Raw genomic sequence first — 22483 nt, 5'->3', positions numbered from 1 at the left:
ACTTAAGTAACTTATATACAAACTAACTAGTGTGATCATACATGCTCACTCACTGGCTGCTTCTACAAAATGGCACTAGGAATTACACATGTCTGGAATTTATACGTGAACACACAGCCTTGCATGCTTCTTAAAGAAATAGCACACACACATGTTACACTCTGATCTACAACATATAAGCACATACATTTCAAAGACATTCACATGAATAGAAAGGATGAAGCTTTAATCATGCCCTGAACCCTACAAGTGTGGATAAACTCTTTTACCTGTATTAGGTTACATATTGTTACAGGGTTGGGAAAACACTACAGAACAGAATTCCTTCACTTGGTAGCATTTAGAATATGGTCAAACATCAGCAAACTGTTAAGTTCCATCTGAAAAAATTGGCAAACTGCTGAGGGAAACTAGACACATACACACATAAACACACGCACACACACGCACGCACACACACACACACACACACACACACACACACACACACACACGCACGCACACACACACACACGCACGCACACACATGCACGCACACACATGCACACACACACACGCACACACATATGCACAAACACTCTATCACAAATGGCTGTTGTCCAAATTTATAACTAGATGACATTGTTTAATTCTCCACTGGTCAGACTATCTTGATCAAATTCAAAAGTCTTTCTCATTTTACAAAATCTGTTGGCACACACACATCATTATTCTCTTGTTTCATATCACCACTCTCCAGTCTTGTATCAGCTGTAGTAAAACCCCACTGGATTCAGGTGTGTGCACGTATAATGATCATCCCTATTTTCTGTTCAATGTTTAACTCCCCTGCCAGTAACACCACTCACTCTTTCACTTCATGCATGGCTTAAACCACATTACACCCAGAGCCGGACCCAGCACTAGGTGACTCAGGCAGATGCCTGGGTACCATTTGTTGGGGAGAGGGGGGCCTGGCTTGCCACAATCTTACTTTAACTAAAAAAATGCAAGTTTTCCAGTCTCATCTCAGGCATCTTTCTGTGCATGCCTACTGTTTTAGAAGCGGATGCTTCAAAGCAACAAACAAGATTTATTTCGAAAGTGAAGCTCTTACAACTCGACTGGATTGTATTTTTTGACAGTGTAGCAGGAGATTTGACTTCCAAAGTGAACATGCATCAGTTTTGTGGTTTTCAAATTGGTAGTGGATATTAAAGCAATTTGCAGGTAATATGAGTGTGTGTGTGTGTGTGTGTGTGGGCACACAGATTTAATTTCACCAGTGACTGGATTGTGGATTAGAGTAAAGTGAGACTTGACTGCAGTGTGAGTGTGTATGAGATGCCCTGGTTAGAAAGGACAGTTTACTTAATTAACTTGCTTAGGCTCAAATCCTGTACCTTAGCTACAAGTGAAAACAGCCTGAATCCTCTACACCAACTACCAGTTGGATGAAATGTTTATGGGTAGTTTGTCATTTCTCACTTAATGCATTTTTTTAACTGCTTAATAGGGAAAACAGCCCAGAGATGAAGGTACACTTAATCTGTCACTGGCCAGGTACATTTTCAATGCATTTGAATTTCAATTGATTTTTCAGTGAATGTTGAGTTTAATACATTTTCAATAGATGCGAGTGTGAATGCATTTTCAATGAACTTGAGCTTCAATGCATTTTCAATGATGGGAATTTGAATAGAAGAGAAGTTTACTGTTGCTCTTGCTAAGTGAGTTTTTAATGGGCAGCTATTTTGTTTAGCAAATGGTGATTAGTGTTTGTGCTATAAAAATATTAGGTAGTGTTAGTAGTGCAACAGGTAGCATACTTGCCTTTGGTGGAGAAGGCTGTAGGTTCTACTCCCACACCATGTATATGGATTGCTGACGCTGCAGTGCAGTATAAGGGTGGTAATACACTCCTGACTGTGTTATCTTTGAATGAGATGTTAAACTAAAGCCCCATCTCCCTGCTTTAATGGTATGCTCTGCAAGATCTTTTACATCCACTTGACCTATTGAAAAGAGTAAGATAAACTTCTCTGATGCCATTGCCAAATTTCACCTGAACTATAAAAAAAGAGTAGGGGTATGTTCCCTGATGTGCTGGCCAAATTTCCACTTGTCATATAAAAAACATCAAGGGTGTCCACTAAAAATTGGCCACTAGTTAGCGTGTAGGTCTAACCTAGGTAACAAAGGATAAATAAATTAAAAGCTTTAAACTTAAATCCACATCTCTGTCTTCATTTCAAAAGTAAAGAAGACAATAGTATGCATGCTGACAGTTTTAAACAGTGTTTATGGTAAGTGGGTAGAGAGACAATGGGATGGCAGAATGAAGTGGGGGGACCTGGTCCATTATCATTTGACCATGATCCAGCCCTGACTACACCAGTGTTTTCTACTGCATTTCCTGGCTGTGACAATCCCTTTTTGTACTGTTTGCACAGTCATTTCATCACAATCACCACATAAATACATGATCTTACTATATCAGTGTACACTGTATTCACACAAAAGCCATATGCCCTAGGATTCTGTCCCTTCTCTTTTCTGAAAACTCTTCTCTTTGCTTCACATAACCTCAGTTAACACCTTTCCTTCAGCTGCTGTACCCCACAATTATAAACTATTGTGGCACCACCTTTGCCATATGATTATTCAGTAATGATTTTTCCACTAACTGTTTACTTTTTGTCATGTTTGTCATTAATATGCTTGCATGTGATCTGCTCCAATGGCATAGGGGGATAAAATTCTAACTATAGCAAAAGTGATCCAGGTTCGATTATCAGATGAGGCAACTGACTGAGCAACAGAGAGGGATTAGAGTGAACACCCTGGGGACATAGCACTTATTTGTAGCATAGTTCAAAGAGAGAAGTTCTTCTCAGATGTAACCAGCAAGCAAGGGTGGGGCAGGGAAAATGAAAGTGGATAGGGCATACAAAATAAAAAAACACCAGATAGAAGCACAAACAGCCAAGCTCCAAAAACACCCTTAAGATCTACAGCTGTCACCAGCAACACCAGAATAAGTCCTGAGGGGTAGCAGGAGAGGATGGCTGGTAGACCTGACATGGACATTGGTCAATGGGTTCCAGGCTGCTAAATGTGAGATCCAAGAGGAAGAAAAAACTTTAAAAAAATATACTTGCATGTGCATGGCTTATTTATGTCAGTTTAGAACAGAGGATTAAGGCTATGAGGTGCTTACAAACTTCATTCTCCCGTGCTGGGTTTGATTCCTTCAGTCTCCATTTGCCTCTTTTGTGACTCTGATCAAGTCACATAATCAGACTGTAGTCCGAGACATCCACTGAAAATGTTCCTCAACCAGCTGCACAACCTGGTTACAGTCCCAGACATTCACTGAAAATGTTCCTCAACCAGCTGCACAACCTGGTTACAGACCCAGACATCCACTGAAAATGTTCCTTAAATAGCTGCACAACCTGGTTACAGTCCCAGACATCCACTGAAAATGTTCCTCAACCAGCTGTACAACTTGGTTACAGTCCCAGACATCCACTAAAAATGTTCCTAAACCAGCTGTACAACCTGGTCACAGTCCGAGACATCCACTGAAAATGTTCCTAAACCAGCTGTACAACTTGGGTACAGTCCCAGACATCCACTGAAAATGTTCCTCAACCAGCTGTACAACCTGGTCACAGTCCGAGACATCCACTGAAAATGTTCCTCAACCAGTTGTACAACCTGGTTACAGTCCCAGACATCCACTGAAAACGTTCCTAAACCAGCTGTACAACTTGGTTATAGTCCCAGACATCCACTAAAAATGTTCCTAAACCAGCTGTACAACCTGGTCACAGTCCGAGACATCCACTGAAAATGTTCCTCAACCAGCTGTACAACCTGGTTACAGTCTCAGACATCCACTGAAAACGTTCCTCAACCAGTTGTACAACCTGGTTACAGTTCCAGGTATCCACTGAAAATGTTCCTCAAACAGCTGCACAACCTGGTTACATTCCGAGACATCCACTGAAAATGTTCCTCAACCAGCTGTACAATCAGGTTACAGTCCCAGGCATCCACTGAAAATGTTCCTCAACCAGCTGTACAACCTGGTTACAATCCCAGACATCCATTGAAAATGTTACTCAACCAGCTGCACAACCTGGTTAAGGTCCAAGAGATCAATTGAAAATGTTCCTCAACCAGCTATACAACATGGTTACAGTCCCAGACATCCACTGAAAATGTTCCTCAACCAGCTGTACAACCTGGTTACAGTCCCAGGTATCCACTGAAAATGTTCCTCCACCAGCTGTACAACCTGGTTACAGTCCCAGACATCCACTGAAAATGTTCCTCAACCAGCTGTACAACCTGGTCACAGTCCGAGACATCCACTGAAAATGTTCCTAAACCAGCTGTACAACCTTGTTAATAAAATACACACACACACACACACACACACACACACACATACATTTTATATAAATATAAATATATATTTCAAAGATAAAACTGTCAAAGTGTTATAAAGCAAAAAACTATTAACACAGAAACCTTTTTCGGACTTGGAGGAACATAAACAACAGCCAGAACTTAAAACTTTAATCGTCACTTTCAAAACATACAACGCTTAAAGATTTGAGTGCTTTCATTCATTCATGTTAGAAGTCGAACTTCATCAGAAATTTAACAGTTACAAATGATATAAACACCTTTGGATGGCTAAGATTCCTTTTTCTATCCTACCTGTTCCATTTTAGAATGCTTTTTACATTTAAATTACCATTTAAACCGGGGGCGTGTCTGCTTGCAGTTTAATTTGCCATCTGAGTTCTTTCACTTCAAGCTGGGGGTTGCAATCTCCCCACAAACTAGACATTTTTTCTAATACAATAAAGTTGAATTCTTTGCACCGAGGGCTACCCAAATTGTGCCTAGCTAATGCATTTGTAAGGTCACGCTTTCTTAATGCCTGACAGTGTTCCTTAATGCGATCGCTCAACTTCCCGATGGTTTTCTCTATATAAAACGCATCACATTGAACACAAAAAGCAAGATAAACTAAATTGGTGGTGTTACAGTAATAGGCTTCTTGAAAGGAAATTCTGAACCTGGGGGATCTCAAAGTAAAAGATGTACCTATGGCTATGTATTTGCAGCCTATGCATCTGCCACAGCAATACATTCCTGGAGTGGCGGTGGAGGGTTTAGTATTATGGGAGAGCCCAGAGTCAAACAGCAACTTGAGAGACTGTTTTCTTGTTGACAAAGACAGGAGGGTCCTAGGGCCTTGGCCAATTCATCACTACTGCTAAAGATCTCCTAGTTCTTAGTAAAGATGTCTCTTATAACTTGTGAGTCTAGGGAGATCGGGAGAGGAAATCTGGTGTTATCACTGACGTTAGATCGCATAGTGTTAATAAAGCCATGTTTTAGGATAGGGGATAACTGCTGTACCTATTGTCCATCACTTCTTTAAGAATCTGATTAATTAAAGCCTCTGGATAATGCTTTTCAACAAAAAGCTGCTTCAGGAATTGGCTTTCTTTAGCAAACGTGCTGTCTTCACTAACAATGCGACTTAACCATACAAATTGCCCTTTCACTATATTCGTCTTCATAAATAAGGGGTGTTGGCTGGTGAAATCCAGACAGTTGTTCCGAAAAGTACTACTTCTGTGGATTGTAGAAGCAAACTTACTGGTCTCAGGGTCTCAGGAAAGGGTAATATCAAAAAAGTTAACTACATTACTTATACCCAAAAGGGTGAAGTCAGGGAAAGTACAGTTGTGTACACCTACCATAAATGTAGATGTTCGAGTGTCTTCACTGTTGCAGTCATGACTGTAGGGTTCGCCCCTGCCGGCAGGCAGCCCTCGGTCAGCCAGAATCCCAAAGTCTGGGTCCAGCGGCGGCTGTTCAACCATGCTCCCTGACGTCAGAGCGCCAGGAGTATAAAGCGGACAGCCGACGCCATCTTCTCCAGTTTTTCTTGCCCCAGATGTCAGTAGTCCCAAAATGAAAAAGGTCCCATAACCTTTGCAAATACACCTCAGAAGAATGGTGAAAAAAGGAAATACACAAAAATAAAAATAAGAGGGGACAGGAGGGAGGAAGCAGACTGCAACAGTGAAGACACTTGAACATCTACATTTATGGTAGGTGTACACAACTGTACTATGTTCATCGTGTTTCACTGTTGCAGTCATGACTGTAGGGTAGAATCCCAAAGCTGAAAGAAAGGGAGGTGGTCATAAAGAGGAAGGGGCGGCTAAAAGGCCCTGCAAGACTGCAGAGGCAAAGCCTGCCCTAGACTTAGAGTAGAGAGGTAGATTGTAGTGCTTAGAAAAAGTATGCACTGAACTCCAAGTTGGAGCTTCCAAAATGTCCTTGGTAGGAACTCCCCTGAGGAAGGCCGCAGAAGTGGCAGCAGCTCTGGTGGAATGAGTCCGTATACTCCCTGGGATTTGCTTTCCATGGTGAGAATAACAAAATCTGATTACATGAGCAATTCACTTAGAAATGGTCTGTTTTGAAATGGCTTTACCTTGGGAACTTGAAGCATAAGAAACAAACAATTGCTCTGATTTTCTGATGTGCTTGGTTCTGTTCAGGTAAAAACGTACTTGTCTGTGTACATCCAAGGAATGTAAGATCCTTTCCCCTTTATTTTGAGGAGTGGGGAAAAATGTTGGCAAGTGGATAGTTTGATTTAAAGCCACTTTAGAAACCACCTTAGGCATAAAGGTAGGACTAGTCCTCAAAGATACCCTGTCTTGATGAAAAATAATATAAGGTTCGACAGCCATAAGAGCTTGTAACTCTGAAATGCTCCTGGCAGAGGTTAGGGCTAACAGGATAGCTGTCTTTCAAGATAAAAACTTGATGTCAGAAGAGGCAGCAGGCTCAAAAGGAGGCAAGGTTAATTTTTCCAAAACATAGTTGAGATCCCAAGCAGGAATGTGAGGAGATCTAGGAGGTCTTAAGTTCTTAGCTCCTCTGAGAAACTGTCTCATGAGCTGGTGGCAAAAGATGGGAGGGTCTGTATTATAATGAGCAGAAATATCAGAGGCATGTATCTTAATGGAAGAGAAAGAGAGACCCTTATGTAAGAGATCTGTCAAGTAAAGTAAAATTAAAGTAATGTTAGGGAGAAGAGGATCAGAATCCTGAGCCTGCATCCAGGAATAAAATCTTTTCCATTTTCCTGCACAAGATTTTCTAGTGCTAAGACGTCTGGCTTCTTAAATGACATCCATAACCTGCTTGGGCAGTAAAGAAGAAATCAAAGGCCCAGGATTAACCAGGCCGACAGGCTGAGAGTTCTGACATGAGAGTGTAGAACCTGACCCTGATGTTGGGACAGAAGGTTCGGAGACTGAGGTAAAACCCAAGGGGGCTCCAGGCATAGGTTTTTTTAGAGTTGGATACCAAAACTGCCGAGGCCAATTTGGAGCCAGCAAGATTATCATCTTGGGCTTGTCCTGTTTTATCTTCAATAAAACCCGTGGAAGAAGAGGAATAGGCGGAAAGGCATATCCCGAGAGGTTCCTCCAACTGAATGACAGGGCGTCCACTTTCCAAGCTTCTCTGTGCAAAGTCCTGGTGCAAAAATTCTGTAGTTGATGATTGAGATGTGATGCAAAGAGGTCTATGTGAGGACATCCCCAGACTGCTGCTATCATCCTGAATATTTTGGTGTCCAGCATCCACTCGTGTGGATCCGAAAGGTTTCCTGCTCAGACTGTCTGCCAGGAAGTTTTGTTTCCCTGGTAGAAACTGAGCTTGAAGATCCAGATTGCAAGCTAGAGCTGTGTTCCATAGATCCATAGCTAGTCTGCAAAGGGGGTAGGAATGAGATCCCCCTTGCTTGTTTATGTACCACATATCTGTGGTGTTGTCTGTCCGTATTAGCAGTTGTCCTGGTTGTAAAAGATTCCTGAAGGCCAATAGAGCTTTCTGAACAGCTAACATTTCCTTTAAATTGATATGCAGGTGTTTCTGATCCTTTGTCCAAAGACCCTGCAAACAATTGCCCTGAAAATGGGCATAATCCGAGGCGTCCGTGGTTAGAATCTGAGGGGCAGGAGGCAGACGGAAGGGCTTCCCTTTGTTTAGAGCACATGCCCTGGACCACCAAAGAAATTCCTTTTGAAGGCAAGGAAGGACGAAGATCAGTATGTCTAAACTGTGGCAATGCTGAGACCATACACTTTTTAGGTACCACTGTATTTTCCTCATGTGTAGTCTTGCATATGGTACGAGAAGGATGCAGGAGGCCATGTAACCCAAAGCTTGCAGGAATTTCCTTGCAGATAGTTGAGTTAGAGTTGCCAAGGTTCTGAAAGTTGAAGCCAGCTGTAATTGTTTTTCGGATGTCAGAAATGCCATCTGGGTTGTGGTGTTTAGAAGTGCCCCCAGAAAAGTTATCTGTTGTGATGGTGTCAAATTTGACTTTTTTATGTTTACAGATAATCCCAGGAACTTGAGGAGTTTCTGTACAAATTCTAGATGCTGGAGTAAGACATCCTTGCTGTCTGCCTGAATTAGACAATCGTCCAGATAAGGGTAAATTTGAATTCCCTTGAGTCTGCAGTAAGCTACTACTGGAGCCAGGCATTTGGTGAAGACCCTGGGCACAGTAGACAATCCAAAGGGCAGCGCAGAGAATTGAAAGTGCCTCGATCCGGCCTTGAACCTGAGGTATTTTCAGCATTCCTGCCTGATGGGAATGTGTAAATATGCCTCCTTTAAATCCAAAGTTACCATTCACGCATCTTTGGACAGCATTGGAAGTAGCTGCTGTAGAGTAAGCATCTTGAATTTTGGAATCTCTAGAAAGGTGTTCAAGATCGACAAATCCAGAATGGGTCTCCATGAGTTTTGCTTCCTTGGGACTAGAAAGAGCCTTGAGTAAAAACCTTTTCCCATCTCTGAAAGAGGAACCAGTTCTATGGCATTCATAGCCAAAAGAGCTTCCACCTGGTTTAAGGCCTCCGTCCACTGATGCTTTGGAAGGTCTGGCCATCCGCTTGGCCTTGGCAAGGTACAAAAATGGAATCTGTAACCTCTTAAAACCACATCCAAAACCCATTTGTCTTGGGATATCCGAGTCCAATTTTGATAAAAAAGAGAGAGTTTTCCTCCGAGAGGGGCTTCCAGGCAAGAAGTTCCTGTAGCCCAACAGAGGGAGTCATTGAGTTTGTTTCCTTTGAGATTGTGACCTGTCCTCTCCTCCCCTAGGGGTGGAAGCAGTCCACTGTCTTGGTCTATAAGCAGCTTGTGTTTGAGGCCTCCCTCTGGAGCGTCTATATCTACCCCTCTGAGGCCTGTCTGAAGTGGGAAAGGACCAATTTTTTGAAGGCCAATTCCTGCTAAATCTAGGTGGCTGTACTTGTAAGAAATCTTTAACTGTTTGCATGGATTTCGCCTTATCCTCCATCTTTTAATCACCTCTTCAGCTTTTGATCCAAACAAAACATTATGCTGAACAGGAGCATCCAATAATTTAGCCTTTACTTGTTCAGGTAAATTTTGTTCCTTTAGCCATGCATGCCTTCTAATGACTATGCCAGAGGCCGCAGCCCTACAAGAAGCCTCCAAGGCATCAAATCCACAGTGTAAACCATGCTTCCCAACCTGTTCAGTGGCATGCAATAAGTCATGTAATTCCTTATCATCTGCACAGGCAGAAATGGAAGTAAGCTTTTGCTTTAAGACAGACAAGAGAAATTGCTGGTATTTAAGCATATGAAACTGACAGTTTAAAGCCCTAATGGACAAAGTAGCAGAAGTGTACACCTTTTTGCCCCATCTTTCTAAGGATCGAGAATCCTTCTCAGTAGGAATGGGATTTTTGGCAGAAGCGGCCTTAACTCCCTTAGGGCCCTGAGAAATGGTTTCAGGGTCAGCAGCAGGGTTCTTTTATAAAAACTGATGGGAATCAGGAACCCTGTAATATCTATCAGGTTTAACAGGAGCAGGAGGAAAAGAGTCAGGGGTTAAGTTAGCCTCCGAAAAGGCATCATCCACAATATCAAAAACAGGAGGAATAGCCAGGGGTCTATGTTGGGGAAGAAGAAGAAAATCCCTCAGTCTTTTCTTGGATTCCGAATACTCCTGTCCTTCCCAGTGGAAATGTTCCCTCATTTCATGCAAATTTTCCCCAAAAGAGAAATCCTCAGGGGGAGAAGCTGAAGGAATGGATTCTTCAGCATCAGAGTCCTCATAAGGAGGGAAAGAATATTCCTGATCAGAAGAAGAAACTGAGGAAACAGAAGCCTGATCAGAGGAATCATAATAAACATCCTGCCTTGGCCTTTTGTCTGGAGGGGGATGTGAACCCCTAATCATAGTAAGTAAATCCTCCGCCATCTTGAGTAACTGTTTCTGTGACTTGGGAGTCGGATCAGAAGAGGCCTGTGTTGAAGTCTTTGATTTAGAAGGAGTCTTTGCCTTTGTCTTTGGCTTTGCCTTTACTAGTAGCTGAGTAGGCCTGAAAACCCCTTCGGAAGCCGGTACCTGGACAGCGGCTCTGGACCCATCCGAAGGAGCATTGTCCGAAGGTCCCGCAATAGAAATATTTAAAGGCCTGGTTGGCTCCTCATGAGAGTCCGTTTCGGCCATCGGTTCTGAAATGGCCGACGACAGGGGCTGCAAAAGTGCCTCACTGACGATGGCCGAACCTGAAGCTGGCTCCGCTTGTGCACTATCATCAGATTTGGACCTTGGAGGCCTGTCTTTATCCTTGCGACGTTTGTGAACTCCGGTAGTTGGGACCGTATCCGATGACATTTTGTAGTTAAAGCGCCTACCGAAGTAATGAAAAGCAAAATCGTACCTTCGCTTAATTGTACGTTGATTGAATCTAGCACAAAACCGACAACTAGCTACGTCATGGTTAGGGCCCAAGCAAGGAATACAGTAAGAATGAAAATCCTTATGAGGTATTTGCTTCCCACATGAAATACAATTATTAACTTTTTCTGACATCGGAGTGGAGCAAGAAAAAAGTTTCCCCAATGGGGTACTAAGCTTTGAGTGGAGAAGAAAGTTTTCGGACCGAAGTATATAGAAAAATTCATCAGGAGTCAGCCGACCGGCACTTGCGAACTGCTATCACTGCACGGCAAGAAAGACTGGAGAAGATGGCGTCGGCTGTCAGCTTGATACTCCTGGCGCTCTGACGTCAGGGAGCATGCTTGAACAGCCGACGCCGGACCCAGACTTTGGGATTCTGGCCGACCGAGGGCTGCCTGCCGGCAGGGGAGAACCCTACAGTCATGACTGCAACAGTGAAACACGATGAACATCCCTATGTTTTGACTCACTCTGGTGAGAAACAATTCCAGCTCAATGTGTGACCCTCTCCACAGGAAAAGGATATAAAGTTTATATAGACTAACGAATTCAAAACCTTCAAGTCTGGACAGAATGTCTGCTTCCCAGGGGCTGAGCACCAAATTGGCGTAAGCTGGTGTCATTTTGGCACCCATGCCTACCCCTTTTAGTTGTTGATAAATCGTACCATCGAAAGAAAAAAAAGTAATTTCCAGTACTATGGAGAAAAATTACCTACTACTCAAATGAATCCACCGGTCACAAAAACCACTCAATGAAGAAAGTAAAACAGGTGGATTCAGCACAAAGATGGTCGTAGCTTTTACCAGATCGTTACAATTGCAAAGCAGTCCAATATAAATATCCACGTATATTCCAAAAATATAAAGCCTTTATTCCAGAACACAGAACAGATGAGCGCTTTCAGGTACACAACGTACACTTCCTCAGATCTAACTTCTTATGTTTAAAACAAGCCTTTAAATACTCTTTCTTAATTCAATTAACTCATCAGATGACTCAAATAAATTAATTAATTCATTCATTGAGTTAATCAAACTCATAGCAGTCAAGACACTAGCTGCCTGAGTGAATATTTACTAAGACTAATCTATTGCTCATTCAAACCTAAAATACATGAACAAAACGCTGCAAATAGATAATGTGATAAATAGATAGACATATCTTATTAAAACTGAACTATTACTCATTCAAAACTAAAATGCTATATATAAACATTATAAAGTATGTAAATAGTCGTGTCTTCAAACATCATTTATCATACGACTTACATATTCATAAGCATGAAATACATGCATTTATATATATATATATATATATATATATATATATATATATATATATATATATATATATATATATAAAAATCTACTTAAACATATATTACATAATAATAAAAACATTCTATGAATAATGATCACTAACTGTGACTAAGAGACATTGTATGAACATTTTTAAAAATCAAATTCATGCAAGACATATCAGCCTTTTAAATATAACTATAAATATGAATATAAATAAAAGGTTTAGGTGTTAAACAAACAACTGCTTATTGTTAGTTAATGTTCTATAGGAGACAGGCCTCAATCCCACTTGTATTAAGTTGTATTGTGTTATTTCCATGTACTTCTTATTTTTGTCTTCTAATCGTGGGAAAAAATTATGAAGACTATCTCCTTGCTTTAAGTATAGATTTAATAGATACATATTGATTAATACCTGGGTATATGTGCGCTCTAAGCTTAAAAATCCATTCTAATTCCCTATTTTCCAATAAATTCACATGATCTCCCCCTCTACCATTAATTTCCACTTTCTCTAAAACTCTAAATTTAAACTGATGATCTTTATAATCTATAATGTGCTTGGCTAGGGCATTCAGACAGTTTTTACATTTTATATCGTATATGTGATTATATACTCTATTTTTTAATTTCCTTTTAGTTAATCCTACATAAAACACTGGACAAGTGTCGCAGGTAGCTAAATATATGAGGCTCTCAGTTGCACATGTTGCCTCAAAATTGGGAGTTAACGTATACTTCAGCACTGGATGCATGAAATTCTGTTCACTGGTGATATATATGCACATATTGCAACGCTTGCAAGGAAATGTACCTTGCCTTATATTTCCTCTCAAAAACAAGCTATCATTCATTCTAGGATTGGAGCATAGCAGCCTTTTTAAATTCTTGTTGTTTCTGTATACAAACCTAGGGTAGTTACCCACAATTTTAGTGGTCTTAGCATCTATAGCCAAAATTCTCCAATTATTTTGGATGATCTCACATATTGCTTTGCTATCATTGGTATATGTCATAACATATCTCACTATTGCAGTCTCATTCTTTGCTGCTTCCATATTAGTGCCTTTGTAACTTTTAAAACTATACCTGTTAAAACCTCTTTTCTCAGGCAAATTGACAGCCTCATGGGAAAGGGGTTCAAACACTTCATCTCTGATCTGTTCTACCATCTTTTTATTATAGCCCCTTTCATAAAATAGTTTTTCCATTTGTTGCATTTCTTTCAGTTTCACATCATCATCCCTGCATAATCTATTTATTCTGATAAATTGACTTCTAATAATTGCAGGAAAAACATGTCTCGGGTGCATGCTATCAAAACTTAATAACGTGTTCTTCCAGCACGCTTTTCTATAAAGACTGGAGACTAGAGTGCCCGCTTTAATGCTTAGGTTTACATCCAGGAAATTTAGTGTTTCATGTGAAATTTCCATTGTAAACCTCAAAAAATCAGTCGTACTTTCAAGATAGTGTAAAAATTCTTTAAATTCCTCTTCAGTACCCCTCCAAACAATGAGGACATCATCCACAAACCTTTTGTATAGTACTACTTTCTCAAATAGTGTATGTTTAAACAGGAATTCTTGTTCCCATTGAAAAAACACTAAATTTGCATATGTATTGGCGCATGGGGTGCCCATTGCCACACCCCATTTTTTATGGTAAACTGTTTCGCCATACAAAAAAACATTATAAGACAATACTAAATCAAGTAGTTGGCAAATAAGTATCTGCTTGTTCCTACTGAATTCTCCTCTAGACTGAATGAGTTCTCTAATTGCTTGGATCCCATAGTCATTTGGAATGGAAGTGAAGAGATTCCGTACATCCAATGTTATTAATAAATGTAAATCTTTGGATAATGTTTCTCCCAGTTGTTCAATACATTCTAAAAGTTGGTATGTATCTTTAAGGATCGTAGGAATTTCATCTACTAATGGTCTCAATGTCTTCTCAAGAAAATTAGATATATTTTCAGTAACCCAAAATTCACCCGAGACTATAGGTCTCATTGGAGGTGGTTCTATACCTTTGTGAATTTTAGTTAAACCCTTAATTACTGGTATCCTGGGGTGTTGTCTGTAAAAATAGTCATAAAGCTCCTTGTCTATCTGCCTGCACATAAGCATATCATAAAGACTATCTGCTACTTTCTTACATATATCATTAAGTGTTTCTTTAGAAATTTCAAGATAGGTCTGTCTGTCACTTAACATGAGAAGCATGAGTTCATCATATTCTTCTATATTGAACAGGACAAACTCTCCCCCTTTATCTGCTGGTTTAAAGATAAGGGTTTGATTGTTAGATACAATTTTAAGTGAGGAATATTCTCTCATACTCAAATTAAAATAGCGACACTTTTCTTCCCATTAGAAAAATAATCATATATGTTATTCTCACAAACCTTCATAAAACATTCAATGTGCATCGGTAGAGGAGGTGAGAAAGTACTTTTCGTTTTAAAGCAGGTCGAATTATTAGTTACACATGTAGCTAAAGGCTTATTGCCAAAATACAGTTTTAAAGCTACGGCTCTCACAAATACTCTAAGATCAATAAGTACATCTTGTAATTGGCTACTTTGCGACAGGATAAAAGTCAATCCTTTGTTAAGTACATTGATATCATCTTGGGATAGCACAAACCTGGATCGATTCAGGAACAAGTTTTTTAATTCTTTTGGCGTCTCCGCTGTTGGAAGCTCTCCCCTGAATACTTTGTGAACTCCGGTAGTTGGGACCGTATCCGACGACATTTTGTAGTTAAAGCGCCTACCAAAGTAATGAAAAGCAAAATCGTACCTTCGCTTAATTGTACATTGATTGAATCTAGCACAAAACCGACAACTAGCTACGTCATGGTCAGGGCCCAAGCAAGGAATACAGTAAGAATGAAAATCCTTATGAGGTATTTGCTTCCCACATGAAATACAATTATTAACTTTTTCTGAAATCGGAGTGGAGCAAGAAAAAAGTTTCCCCAATGGGGTACTAAGCTTTGAGTGGAGAAGAAAGTCTTCGGACCGAAGTATATAGAAAAATTCATCAGGAGTCAGCCGACCGGCACTTGCGAACTGCTATCACTGCACGGCAAGAAAGACTGGAGAAGATGGCGTCGGCTGTCAGCTTGATACTCCTGGCGCTCTGACGTCAGGGAGCATGCTTGAACAGCCGACGCCGGACCCAGACTTTGGGATTCTGGCCGACCGAGGGCTGCCTGCCGGCAGGGGAGAACCCTACAGTCATGACTGCAACAGTGAAACATGATGAACATCCCTATGTTTTGACTCACTCTGGTGAGAAACAATTCCAGCTCAATGTGTGACCCTCTCCACAGGAAAAAGATATAAGGTTTATATAGACTAACGAATTCAAAACCTTCAAGTCTGGACAGAATGTCTGCTTCCCAGGGGCTGAGCACCAAATTGACGTAAGCTGGTGTCATTTTGGCACCCATGCCTACCCCTTTTAGTTGTTGATAAATCGTACCATTGAAAGAAAAAAAAGTAATTTCCAGTACTAGTTTCAATAATGTTATATAAGCTGTAATTCTATGTTGGGGGGGGGGGGGTTGAGTGTGTTTCAACAGACAATCTCTGACAGAATCTAAGCTCTCCTGTTGTGGGATGCTAGTGTAAAGGGTCACAATATCAAGAGTGACCATAGTGTATTGACCTGTGAAAGATGTGCTTTTGTGGATCGCATTAAGGAATTCCCAGGAGTCCTTAAGATAGAACTGGGAACTTTGTACTAGCGGGATAAGAAAGAAATCAAGAAGTGCTGCAATGTACTCAGTTTTTGTTTTCTTAGACCCTACAATCTGTCTAAGGGGAGGGGTCAATTGGGTTGTTGTGCGTTTTGGGAATCCCAAACATTCTCCCAATAAGAGGAGTATTTACTGACATGAAATCAACTTCCTATTCTGTAATATGCCCCTTCTTGTATAGTTCATAATAAATGTTATCAACTTCCAAGAAATTTTGAGTGACTGTTTCTGGGACAGCTACTCTGCAATTATCCGTATTAGATAGGGCTTCTTCCAAATTTCCGGCATAAGTGCTGGTATCCATAAACACTATGCCTGCACCTTTGCCTGCCTTCAAAATCTTGATATGTGGGTCATTGTTAAGACCCTGAAGAGCCTTTTTCTCTAGAGTGGAGAGATCAAACCAGTTGGAACGTGGTTTCTTGTTAAGAGTGGCTCTAATTTATTTTTCACAAACTCTTGAAAAAATATTGAGGGACTGGTTTAGAGGTGGATTAAAAGTACTTTTCCTTCTAAAGGGGTGGGACCTTCGCTATCTGAATCTGACTCACTACTGCTGGTCTGGCTAGTAACATCAAAAGAGCAATAATGTGACCTAACAGGATAGTGGTTAGCACTTTGTGACATCGTAGCTTCATTGTCTCCCAAGAAGTACTGTTGAAATTGTTTTGTTTAAAGTTAAGCTTTCCACAAAACAATTTTAAATTAATAATAACATCAGTAGCAGATGCTCATTGGGCTGGTATAAAACTGAGACCATTTTCTAAAATGGAAAAACTATGATGATCTAATTGCAAGTCTGTAAGGTTGAAAATGTCTTTGGGGGAGGGAGCAGGTAAGTTTAAATATTTTAGAACTATCTCAGTCCTCGAGAACAATCACTGCCTCTTCTCCTCCCTCTCCCCCCTCCTCACCTTCTGGGAGTCTCTATGGTTGTCTTGTTGTTCAGCAGGTCGAGGGATAAAAACTGATTTAGGTTATTAACATTCACTGGAGCTGTAGGGTTGTTGATCTCTTCTGCGTTGTTCCTGGGATGATGAATCATTTCTTCAGCAGAGTTTCTAGTCATGCCTTCAGTAGGACCTTCATCTTGGTGGCTTGTGAGGTTACTTTGTTGTGGTGTTGAAAAAACTGGTGCCATTCTTAATCCTGTTGGTGAAAGTGGGCTTTTTCCCTTTTGGAAAACAATGTGAGCAACTTGTGGGGATGGGGGTCTTGTTTCTAAGTTGTTACATTTGTTGAAACAAAGTGGGTAGGCAGCTTTCTGCCTATATTATTCCAAGTCAGCTGCTAACATCTTTCTCTTTTTCTGGATAAGGTAAGCTACATGTCTGGAAACTTTAGCATCGATCCACATCCATTCAGACTTAACAGATTGGAAATAAGGATGCCCAAGGATACAGTCACTTAGTGTTTTAATTTCTGTAATCAAATTCTCCATTCTTTTCCGATTATGGACTACTAAAGTTTAGAGAACTTTTAATACCAGCTTTGTTAAAAATCTGATAAAGGGAATGATAAATATCACTGTTTGGGTCAATGGCATTGGGGAATTTACTAAAACTCAGCCCTTGAGAAACAATATCATTGTCAACACAGCTGGTGAGGTAAAAAACATTATATTCAATACTTTTGTAATTAGTGAAGTTTTTCGAGCTTAAAGATAAGATGTTTACAGTTACCACAGGTAGCTATCTTTGAAACATATCCCAGTAACATGTTAGATGCACTGGATTGAATGTTTTCTTGCCAAGCCAGGAAAGGGTCGTTATTGTTGGGTGCCAGAATCTCATCCAGAAAGTTATTGACTCCTGTGTGGCCATCGGGATGCTGCTCCGATGTATTTGTGGTTGTTGGGTTTGTTACTTGTCTGCTGTTAGCTCCATAAGATCCAAATCTCCTTAGGATGTCATGTGTTCTTTTTACTACACCATTAAATGTTGTACAGCTGAGGCTATTTCAAATGGTAAACTGCAGTTAAAGAGATTGAGGAGATCTTGGCTGCCATCACGGTACGAGTTCCCTGGTATATCCTCCATATCCAGACAGAAAATGACTTAAACCAAAGATAAAACTGTCAAAAGGTTACAAACCAAAAACCTATTAAAAAGGAAACCTTTTTCAGACTTGGGGGAACATAAACCACAGCCACAACTTAAAGGGGGAAAACTTTAATCGTCACTTTCAAAACATACAAAGCTTACAAATTTCAGCACTTTCGTTCATTCATGTTAAAAGTTGAACTTCATCAGAAAATTAATAGTTACAAATGATGTAACCACCTTTGGATGGCTAAGATTCCTTTTTCTATCCTACCTGTTCCATTTTAGAATGCTTTTTACATTTAAATTACCATTTAAACCAGGGGGCGTGTCTGCTTGCAGTTTAAATTGCCATCTGAGTTCTTTCACTTCAAGCTAGGGGCTGCAAACTCCCCACAAACTAGAAATTTTTCCTAATGCAATAAAGTTGAATTCTTTGCACTGAGGGCTACCCAAATTATGCCCATCTAATGCATTTTTAAGGTCACCCTTTCTTAATGCCTGACAGTGTTCCTTAATGCGATCACTCAACTTCCTGATGGTTTTCTCTATATAAAACGCATCACATTGAACACAAAAAGCAAGATAAACTAAATTGGTGGTGTTACAGTAATAGGCTTCTTGAAAGGAAATTCTGAACCTGGGAGATCTCAAATTTAAAGATGTACCTATGGCGATATATATATATATATATATATATATATATATATATATATATATACACACACACACACACACGGGTGTACTTTAGATGAGCGAAATGTCACTTACCCGAAACCCATTTCAACAAGACGAGAAAACCGACAGCACCACAAAACCAACATCCCTGAACACCGACTATTCACTGCAAATAAGTAACCCCTCGGCCATCCTGTTGAACTTTGCCCCTTACCCCCACGGTAGTGCGACATTGGAGTTGGTATATTTAGTTAGGGGGTGTGGTGGGCTTTGGGCTTGGTTTTCTTCCGTTTACGTCTTTGTTTTAGATGGCCGAGCTTGGGTACCTAATGTTCTCCTGATACTTTTCTGTTTTTGGACTATATTACTCCAGCTACTCACCCTAAGTCAACAACCAGAAATCAGTTTTTTTTAGTCTGTTTTTTTAATGAAGTGCAGAAATAAGTGCTTTTAATACCTTCATACATACTTCCCCATAGATATATACTGCTACACAAACACACACACACACACACACACACACACGCACACGCACACATTTATGAAACAGCCTATTATTTTCAAACTCACTTAAAATGAAGAGCAGAAATAAAATATATAAAGCTTCTCAGTAAAGGATAAATGAGAAAAAGTGTCAACTTGCATAAATCCTTGTTACACTCTCATTTCATTTTTTTCTAACCCATTTAAGTTTATTCTGGCTCAGTAAGAAAAACTTTTCATACTGCATTATTTTGTGCATAAAATGAACTATTTTGCATATTCAGAACAATTGTATTTTTTTATTTAAGGCACTTAAAATGGAGATTTAAAATGTAAGTGGGTACCTTGCACCACAGTGTCAGACGTGTATTCCTTGTCTGTTGCCAGGCTCTCTTCAAGTCATCCTCTTTAGTTACTGGTACCAGGTCATTGCTTTCTGCATCTTTGAAACTGTAAGAAACACAAAGCTGTGAACATGTTGAATCCCTCTAAAAATAGTTGTACTGTATTCCAAATGGTAAAGTATATGAAAAAAGGAAACAAGCAAAGGGACAGTGTATAATATCTGTTCTAGATACGACAGGAATAAAGGAAAAACCTTGAAGATTTCAATGAAAATAAGCACAACAGAGCAAATTTTCATAATTGATAAAATAGCTTTATGATGTTTTTGCAAATTTAATATTATTTTAGGATACCAGAAAAAAACTGCTGATATGATCTATTAGTAACAGTAGCCGTGTTATCAGTAAAGGCAGAAAAATTACTGTGACACTAATTATCATTTGATCATGCAAAGATTTCCCACTGCATTGCTAGTGATAAAGGTCACTAGAACCAGGAAATGGGACACACAAAAAAAAATTTAAGGGATATTCAGAATGAGTAGTGTGGAACTAAAATACTGACTGCATCCAACAGTAAGGTTGGTGCTTAACAATGGAATTCCTCTTCTCCCCCAAAATAACAGTTGACAAAACAAATAACTTCTCCCTTACTTGTGTCACCCATCAAAAGGCCTCTGAGATCATCCTCTAATGGCTATCCTGCTAGTCAACAATACAAAAATATCCTTGGGCCTTGTGGTCACAAGAAGTTAAGTACGGGTATGATTTGTAAATGTGGTCTTCAGTGAGCTGGGTCTGGCACAGTAAAAGGTATGTCCATGGCCTAACACAACCCAAACTGGATATTGGTATGACCCTTGATGACATTCAGCAATGAATACCACAGAGGGCAGTGATACATGGCACATATGCAAATTAGTCCTTATATGCAGCGTACTTATAATACACAATCCGCAGATACTGGAACTATGCTCAGGAGGTAAACCCACATCCACATAACAGTACAGCCAAAGGCATGCACTAACACCTAAAGACATGCAGCTGCAGATACACTAGCATGGCCAGTGACCTACAGGCACCCTGCAGTGATGAGCTGGTGTCCCAGCACAAGTCACACAGCAGTGTTCACAAGAAGTCCTTGATGGGTAGTGCAAGTGTGTGCACCCATATGACAGAAAAAATATTTGCACACAACCATCATCTGAGGAATGAGTAGTGGGGTGTCTGCTACACCCAACGTCCATGTGGAGAAAAAGGACCTGCTGCTGAGGAATCTGGCACCATGCTGATGGTCTGTTTGCCTTAATACCCCATGTGCCTGATTGCTAGAAGAAGAACATATCTATAAAGGTGATGGCTATATCTGCATCAATGTATATGTGTGTGTGTGTGTGTGTGTGTGTGTGTGTGTGGACATACATGCATGTATGTGTATGTCTCAAATGTGTGCTTCATCCGTGCTTTGCTTTCAGTTCCTGTTGCACTTCCAGTGACAAGTATGAACTGGGAAAAGTTTGTGTTTCATACCATACGTGTTGTGTTTACATTCTGCACTGCTGCTTGGCACAGAGGCTACTTTGCTGGTCACTCATTCCACTGGAACTTGTTGTGTGCTTCTGACTGCAATGTACACAGGGTGTACATGCTGCATTCTGGGTGGCCTGCGTATGAAGGATGCCTGCTATGGCACTACACAGATGTCTCATAAAACATCACAAATAAGAAAGACGAAACCTGCTAAATCAAGAAATATTAAGCACGATAAAAACAACACAGTCCACATCCAAATTTATGAACAGAACATGGAATGAAAATTATGAATGGCCCCCAGACGTGACATGAAAACTAATATACAGACAGAATGAATTGCCAAACCAGAAAACAACAGTCAGCTTAGAAAATGGCCAAAAGGAGACCTCAAAATTTACTAAAAAAACACTGGATCAGTAGCCAAAATACTGACATCTAAACAGGGTTCATCTTAGCTATCTGCAAAACCTTACAAAGGACAACAGCACTGCAAACATGAAGCTGTTCTAAGTCAAAATTAAGATCAAGAAACAAGTCCAAACTATCTCAGCTCATGAGATTTATTAACTGCTATTACTTAGATAAATTAAAAAAATGTTTCAGTGAACCATTTTAATAACAATGTATTTATTCATTTTACTTGTACTATATTCTAGGAAAAACAGTAACAAGGATGAGCCATTAATTAAAGAAATGACTGTGTTCAAATCATTTTGTATGGGTTTCTCAAAAAGAATTCAATTGACAGTGAAAAACCTTCTTTGTAAGTCTCTTGTTTAAGATAACAGGTGCTAATATACCGAATACTGGTTCACAGAGGACAAAATGACCTGAATGTTCAGTACAGAAGAATACTGACAAACTAGATCTGCTGCGTTTAGGAGAATGGGTTATTTTGAGGAAAAATATGTTTTCGAAATCATACCAACAAAATATAGCAAGTGCATTATTACCATGGAAACATTTTCTCAATGATTGTTGGATGCTGTCAGCAAGGCAGATTGACTTGTAATGCTTTTGGTATTAAATTTGCATATAACTTTGATTTGTTTATTAGTAATGTTCTTGCTGTGTCACGGTGACTAAACTTGTGGATGGTTTCTGTTTCTAGAAAGCCTTTTCATACGTTTAGTTATTTACATGCCAAGAGTTGACACTCTCCACTCATTAAATATAATATTCCATTTTCCTATTTCCAGCATATTAAAAGGATATGAAACAAGTCAAATGATTTGAGAAATGATTATTGCAGATTCAGCTATTCACAGAACTTCTCTTATTCAGAGAAATGATGCTTTATTATGTAATACATGTGTACCTGAAGAAACGGATAATAAACACAAGATCTATTTAACTATGAATTATGGGAAAAATAGTAAAAAATTTAAAAAGTCCTACAAAGTCAATGGTATTTATTATGACATGGCTCTTTTTTTTAAATATTTTACCTGACAGAATCAGGTGTTCCTACAGAAGAGGTCAAAATTTGACAAAATTCTTT

General features: G+C 39.8%; 1 protein-coding gene across 2 annotated transcripts in view; it reads right to left on the bottom strand.

The window, feature by feature from the left end:
• Positions 1–22483, bottom strand: part of NOXA1 (NADPH oxidase activator 1) — a 546660-nt gene that overhangs the window by 15280 nt on the left and 508897 nt on the right. For both annotated transcript variants that reach the window (XM_044058837.1, XM_044058838.1), the window contains exon 13: positions 19450–19555. In XM_044058837.1, coding sequence (XP_043914772.1) covers positions 19450–19555 — 106 coding nt within the window. The remainder of the gene's footprint in view (positions 1–19449; positions 19556–22483) is intronic.

Source organism: Protopterus annectens, chromosome 16.part0 (assembly GCF_019279795.1).
Source record: "Protopterus annectens isolate FY-2018-M chromosome 16.part0, PAN1.0, whole genome shotgun sequence".
NCBI classification, from domain to species: Eukaryota; Metazoa; Chordata; order Ceratodontiformes; family Protopteridae; genus Protopterus; species Protopterus annectens.
The sequence above is the reverse complement of the archived record's forward strand: the minus strand, read 5'-3'. Positions and strand labels throughout refer to the sequence as shown.